The following is a 7,588-nucleotide window of genomic DNA, read 5'->3' on the forward strand; positions in this document are numbered from 1 at the left end:
CATTTGCAAGAATTAAGACAGTATCGTTACGCATGAATTGCTTTGGAACACTCTCTTTGATGAGTCCGTTATAGATAACTCTAAAAAAGTGTACTCAAAAACATTTTATAACACTAAGAGGAGCTATAATGATTTCATCTAAGGCCTCTTCAAGCTTTCATAAAAATATTTGACATATAGAATCATAGTGAGGAATAATGATTTCATCTGTTCCTTTATTATAATCACACTCACAAGTACATATATATGTGGCTAGATATCATGATTAATAAGCACACGGTACAAATTACAAAATTAGTATATTAAGTATTCAAATCATGAGCATCATCATAGTTCTTTATTCTCTCCCCTATACATGAGAAAGTAAATACTTTTTCTTTCCTAATGGAATTTATGGAATACCCATTTATCAAACAAAATCAGAATCTATAAATATATTTGTATACTTTCTCTGCATATGCATTAGATTAGCAAATTGTATGATTAATATGTATTCATACTTGTATTATCTGAAGTATGCTTATCTATATTTGCATCTGTTTGTCTGGTTATCTGGATACCTGGTTAAGACATTGACTTATTAGTCAAAGGTGACGATAGCTGGTCGAGAGGCTTAGGCCTAATCAGGGACGTACTATTACGCTGGTCGCCCTGTGGTCGTTGGAAAACAAAGCGCTTGACTAGCTCTATGACTAGTTACTCAGAGCTAGGGCAAAGGGCCCCCGGGTGACTCTATGGTCACATAGCTAGGGCATAGAGCCCCGGGTTGACTCTATGGCCATCTATTTAGGGCAGCAGACCCCAGTATGATCCTATGATCATTTTATTTGTAATTGTATGCATACATGAGTAGGTTATTATTGCTAGTCATGCTAGATATGCATCTGGAATCTATATTTACTGTTCATGCACATGTTTAAGTTTTCTTGCTGAGCCTTAGCTCACAAGTGCTATGTGGTGCAGGTAAGGGGAAGGGAAAGTTGGACTAGCCATGAGTTAGAGAACTTTGGTGGTGGCATGTACATATGCAGTTGCTCGATCACCACAGCCGGAGTTATCTTGGAGGAACTAGGGTTGTATCCCTTATTTTGCCGCTTATGTCAGCTGGTTGTAACTTTTGAATTGTAATAACCTTTTTAAACATCTATTAATATTATTTTGGGAACTTATGTATGTACTAAACTTTTAAATGAAAAGTCAACGCTTCCTTTTGACTAATTTTTTTTAACTCTAACCCTTATCACCAACCTTAGTTACATATTTATAACCAATGGACTTGATTAACAAGTGTAACGATCATAGATTAGGAGAACGTTACACTCACTGAATTCACATTTTCTTATTTGAGAATTTCAAACTTCATGTGCTTTGTTATTGACTTACAAATAGGGCTAGCAATTGTTACAACGACATGATGTCACAACTCGAAAACGACACGAAATAAATAGATTTGGGTGACACGTTTAATAATCGTGTCGTGTTCGTATTTACCTTAATCATATCGCGTTATAATCGTGTCGACACAATAATACAAATAATTATCATAATTTTTTATATAGTTATATGATTAGTTGTGTCAATTTTATGTTATATCATGACACATTAATCGTGTCATAATTGTGTTATCGTATCTTGTGACTTGATAAAACAATCGTGTCGTGTTCGTATTTTTGACATAGTTAATAATCATGTTGTGTCGTGTTCATATTTAACTTAATCATCTCAACACGAACGACGATTACATAAATTGCCAATCATTTGCTGAACTGATGTCATTAAATACATATGAATGAATCTAGTGAACCAATTTGGAGAAAAAGGAGATAAAAAATTATCATATCAATGGCAAAACAAATCTTTACATTAGTATAAATAGAAAACAAGTTGGTAAGTAATTCCACCGTTACAAGGCAAATATATATATATATATATATATATATATATATATGCATGTGCTGTCATGAAAAAGAAAACCGAGTTAAAAAGAAAGCAGCTTTCCAAAATAGTTTTTATCCACTCCTACTTGACCAGCAACAAAAGCATAGTTTAAACGTTATAAGGAAATCTAAAGTAAAACCAGATATATTATATATATGGATTTAAGCCCACTTCCATTTAAGCACCGAATTATTGAAGATCATTGAAGTAGGGGATTAACCACAGCTCCAAGAAAGATGGGAGTTTCAGAAGAGTCTTCCCTTATCATGAACATAAATGGATGATCAGCAATGAACACAGTGTGCGGTGGAACATCTCTGGTACTGGTATCAAATGTCTGTACAGCTAAAGGTTCACATCCATTTTCACCAACTTCAACACAACAACTGTGACAAACTTTCATATCTTCAACGGTGTTAGGATCTGTATCTTCTAACATCTCCGAGTCCTTCTTAAGGTTCAGCCTCAACCCCATTTGTTCCATCATATCAGAAACCTCCATGTTATACTCAAGCTTGAACTTTGGAATCCTTATCTTTCGCATTCGCACTTGATTGAATTTGAACTTCAGTAGTGCCGAGTCTGAACTCAATCGTTTCAGCAAGTCAGGCAGCCCATCTTTCTCATCAGGAAGAAAAAAGCTGATGGAAAAGCTAAGCTCCTTTTGATTGCCGACTTTATAAGGCAACGTAAGAATCTTACATCCTTGAGAAGATCCATATGAATAGACCAAAGAATATTCAGTCAAGTAGGGAACCTGAACCATATTCCCATCTAGGGTGTAAAAACTCTTAGTAACACTTCGAACTGGAAGAAATGGCTCTGCCCAAGTTCCTTTGAAGTAGAGAGCATTTGCAAGTGTTAGAGACTCCTTATGATTGTTAGTGTTAGTTATTGTTCTGTTAGTGATTAGCTGTCCTAACAGTAATTAGTTTCTGCTCTAACTGTATTCAGTTAGTATATTGTTGTATTGGTCTCAGGTATAAAATACCTTCTGTATTGTTTTTACATCAATATACAATTCATCTTTTCACCCTTGATTTCAGTCTTAATATGGTATCAAAGATTCTCTACCAATTTGTCGGTTTTTCTCCTTGACCTTTCTTCAAACAGTTCATCTTCCTTATCACTACTTGCTATACTCTTCACGGTTGCCATTTCTTCCATGACGACTTCTGCAAATATGACTGAATCGGCTCCGGTGACTTCTTCAGCATCACCTCCAGTTACATTTTCTCACAAGAACTTCGTTAAACTCGACAGCAACAACTTTCTTCTCTGGCGTCCACAGGTTCTCTCTGCTATTCGTGGTCATCAGCTTCAAGATTACATATCCGATGGGGTTGTTCCTCCAAGAAAGTTCCTGACCGAACTGGATCAACTCTCCAACAATGTTAACCCTCAGTTTACACAATGGGAGGTTCAAGATCAGTTGCTGTTTTCCTGGTTGCTGTCTTCGATGACTCCGCCTATTCTTACTCGAGTGGTTCGATGTTTGACCTCTGCTCAGATCTGGAAAACACTTGAGGTATACTACTCTACTCAGACTACAGCTAAAATTGATCAATTTCAAACTCAATTGCAAAGTATTAGGAAAGAATCTTCTTCCATTGATGATTATCTCTTACGCATTAAGACGATTGTTGATCGTCTTGATTCTGTTGGTCACGAGGTTACTACTAAAGAACATATAGCAACAATTTTCAAAGGCTTACCTCCTGAGTATGACACTTTTGTTATTTCGGTTAATTCAAGAAATCGACCATATTCTGTACCTGAGATTGAATCTTTATTGCTGTCTCAAGAACACCGTATGGAGTCTTACAATAAAAATATAGAATCGGTCAATATTGCTTTTAATCGAACCACTCGAGGAAGAGGTTCTTTCTCTTCTGCTAATGCTCACAGGTTCTCCTATCCTCCTGGTTCTTCCTCAAATTCTGGTGGTCGTGGTGTGTCCCAAGGTGCCTGGAATCCATATGCTGTTTCCTCTCGTGGTGCTTACAACAACGCTAAGTCCAGTTTTTCTGGAACTTCAGCATTTTCTAGTCCACAGTCAACTTTCCCCACTAATATTGGTGGTTCTCATGGTCGTTCTGCTCCTAACTCTGGCATTTCTAATAGTAGACCTATTTGTCAACTATGCTCACGTCCTGGACATCTAGCTTCACGCTGCTATCAACGGTTCAATTTTGAGTTTCCTGGCGTTGGTGCAGCTAATATGGAAAAAATTTCAGCTAACATTGCCACTGCAGACACAGTTTCGGACTCTGCCTGGTATCCGGATTCGGGAGCAACAAGCCATTGCACTGCTGATCAAAGCGTTTTTGCTAAAAAGGACCCCTACTTTGGCACTAACCAGGTGCATATGGATGATGGTGCAGGCCTGCAGATTCAAAATGTTGGTAAGGATATTTTCCAAACATCATTTTCTTCTAATCCTCTTGTCCTCAATCGTTTACTTCATGTTCCTCAGATTACAAAAAATCTTATTAGTGTCTCTCAGTTCACCAAGGATAATCATGTTTTCTTTGAGTTCTATCCTAATTTTTGTCTTGTCAAAGATCAGGTTTCCAAGCAAATACTGATGAAGGGCACCCTTGAGAAAGGCCTCTATGTTTTGCATCCTTCAAAGCTGCAGTTTCGTTCTTCTTCCCTCCCTTTGTCTCCTTGTAATTCTGTTCATTTGGTCAATAATGTTCACAGTACTACTTCTTCTTCTTCACATTCACTATTTTCCTTATGGAATTCTAGGCTAGGTCATCCTTCGGCCAAAGTAGTGAAGAACATTATGTCTCATTGTAATATTCCAGCTATAAATAAAACTGTTTCTGATTTCTGTGAGGCTTGCTGCAAAGGAAAAATTCATAAATTCCCATTTCCTAATTCAGAAACAACTTATACTAAACCTTTGGAACTCATACACAGTGATCTTTGGGGTCCTTCTCCGACCCCTTCAACAAATGGTTTTCGATATTACATACACTTTATTGATGCATATTCACGATACACATGGGTATTTCTCTTAAAAACAAAATCTGAGGCTTTACAAACATTTATACATTTCAAATATCAAGTTGAAAAAGAGTTTGAATGCTCCATTAAATCAATCCAATCCGATTGGGGTGGTGAATACCAAGCCTTCAAATCCTATCTTTTAAATAATGGCATTCATCATCGTCTCTCATGTCCTACCACCCATCAACAAAATGGAGTGGCTGAGCGCAAACATAGACACTTAGTGGAAACTTCGCTCACTTTACTTGCTCATGCCTCATTACCTCTTTCTTTCTGGGATGAAGCTGTCAAAGCTTCTACTTTTCTCATAAACAGACTACCTACACCAGTTTTAAACAACTTTACTTCTCTCAATGTTCTCTATAGAAAAGACCCAGATTGCAATCAATTAAAAGTTTTTGGGTGTGCTTGTTTTCCAAACACTAGACCCTATAATAAGCATAAACTAGAGTTTCGTTCCACTAAGTGCACCTTCCTTGGTTATAGTCTTCAACACAAAGGCTATAAATGTTTAGCACCAAATGGCCGAGTCTATATTTCAAGAGATGTTCTCTTTAATGAGTTTGATTTTCCATATGCATATACTGGTTCTCCTTCAAAAACAGCATCTAATACTGAACATTATATTTTTGCCTCTATACCTCTGTCTCCTTCTATGGTTCCCACTGTTTCTTCTACACAATCTCCTCCTTCTTCCTCTTCATCTTCTTCTTTAAATGCCTCAACTTTGCCTCCCTTGTTGTCTTTTCCTACTGTTCCGTCTATTACTTCAGCCTCTCAATCTCATTCTGAGTGTTCTCCTTCCGCTGCCACTTCTCCTGCTCTCCATACTCAAATAGATTTACCAACATCAGATCTGCAAACTGCATCCAACACTCGTTCTATGGTTACTCGTTCCAAGGCAGGGGTCTATAAACCCAAAGTTTTTATTGCTTCCAAAGAGCCATTAACAGTTTCTGATGCTTTACAGAATTCAGATTGGAGAAATGCAATGCAAGCTGAGATTGATGCTCTAAAACGAAATGGCACATGGACTTTAGTTTCTCTGCCTGAAGGAAGAAAAGTTGTTGGATGTAAGTGGGTATTTAAGTTGAAAGAAAATGCAGATGGTACTGTGGCAACACATAAGGCTCGGCTGGTTGCTCAAGGTTTTCTACAGCAGTATGGCTTTGATTTTACTGATACCTTCAGTCCTGTAGTGAAGCCTACAACTATTAGAGTAGTTCTCACAATAGCTCTTTCTAGAGGCTGGTCCATCAAACAGCTTGATGTAAATAATGCGTTCCTGAACGGTGACTTAAAGGAAGAGGTTTTCATGCATCAGCCACCTGGATTTAAGGATGTTTCCTCCCCTAGTCTTGTGTGTAAACTTCATAAGGCTCTGTATGGACTACGTCAGGCCCCGCGAGCATGGTTTGATAAACTTAAATCTGCTCTTTTCTCTCTTGGTTTTACTAGTTCCAGAGCTGATACATCTTTATTTTTACGGTTTACTCCTCAACATATTTGCTTCATCCTTGTATATGTTGATGACATTCTTGTCACAGGGAGTGATACGGATGCCATTTCTACTCTTGTTTCTCAGCTTGACAGATTATTAGCTCTTAAAGATCTCGGTCATATAAATTACTTCCTTGGAATTCAGGTTGAGCACACTGATTCAGGACTCCATCTTTGCCAAAAGAAATATATCACTGATCTTCTCTGCCGTGCAAAAATGCAGTTTGCAAACTCTCTCACTAATCCAATGACTTCTGGGGAGAAACTGTCTGCCTTTGGCAGTGATCCTGTTACAGAACCTCATTTTTATAGAAGTCTTGTTGGGGCTCTACAATATGCTACAATAACCAGGCCAGAGATCACTTATGCTGTAAATCGAGTGTCTCAATTTATCCAAAATCCACTTCAAAGTCATTTCAAAGTTGTCAAGAAAATTTTGCGTTATCTCAAGGTTACTTTGGATTATGGCTTGCATCTGTCATGGTCTTCCCACCTATCTCTTACTGCCTTTTGTGATGCAGATTGGGCATCTGATCCTGATGATAGGCGCAGTACTACTGGTTTCTGCATTTTCCTTGGAGCTAACTTGGTTTCTTGGGCTTCAAAGAAGCAAAAAACTGTTTCCAGATCTAGTACAGAATCTGAATATCGCAGTCTAGCAAACACTACTGCGGAGTTGGTCTGGATTCAATCCTTACTTGCTGAACTTCGGGTTTTCCAGCCGCTTACTCCAACAATATGGTGTGACAATAAGAGTACTGTTTTGATGTCTCAAAATCCTGATCTACATGCTAGAACGAAACACATTGAGTTAGACCTGTATTTAGTTCGAGAGAAGATCATCAGTGGCCAGCTAACTGTTCGTCATACTCCTGCTCAAGACCAAATCGCAGATATCTTGACAAAAGCATTATCAAGCACTCGGTTCTTGTATCTTAGAGACAAACTTAGCATTGTATCATTATCCACCCTAAGTTTGAGGTGGGTGTTTGACACTCCTTACGATTGTTAGTGTTAGTTATTGTTCTGTTAGTGATTAGCTGTCCTAACAGTAATTAGTTTCTGCTCTAACTGTATTCAGTTAGTATATTGTTGTATTGGTCTCAGAGATAAAATACCTTCTGTATTGTTT

The 7,588-nt window shown here is 37.8% G+C and overlaps 1 protein-coding gene across 1 annotated transcript; it reads right to left on the bottom strand.

Annotated features, from left to right (window-relative positions):
* Nucleotides 1–2,137: 2,137 nt before the first annotated feature.
* Nucleotides 2,138–3,105, bottom strand: LOC133791272 (serpin-Z2B-like). Its single transcript, XM_062229202.1, has 2 exons — nucleotides 3,013–3,105; nucleotides 2,138–2,851 (listed from the first exon to the last, which is right to left on the bottom strand). Exons 1-2 carry the CDS (start codon nucleotides 3,103–3,105, stop codon nucleotides 2,138–2,140), a joined length of 807 nt encoding a protein of 268 aa, XP_062085186.1.
* Nucleotides 3,106–7,588: the final 4,483 nt, after the last annotated feature.

The sequence above is a fragment of the Humulus lupulus genome, chromosome 7 (assembly GCF_963169125.1).
Source record: "Humulus lupulus chromosome 7, drHumLupu1.1, whole genome shotgun sequence".
Taxonomy (NCBI): domain Eukaryota; kingdom Viridiplantae; phylum Streptophyta; class Magnoliopsida; order Rosales; family Cannabaceae; genus Humulus; species Humulus lupulus.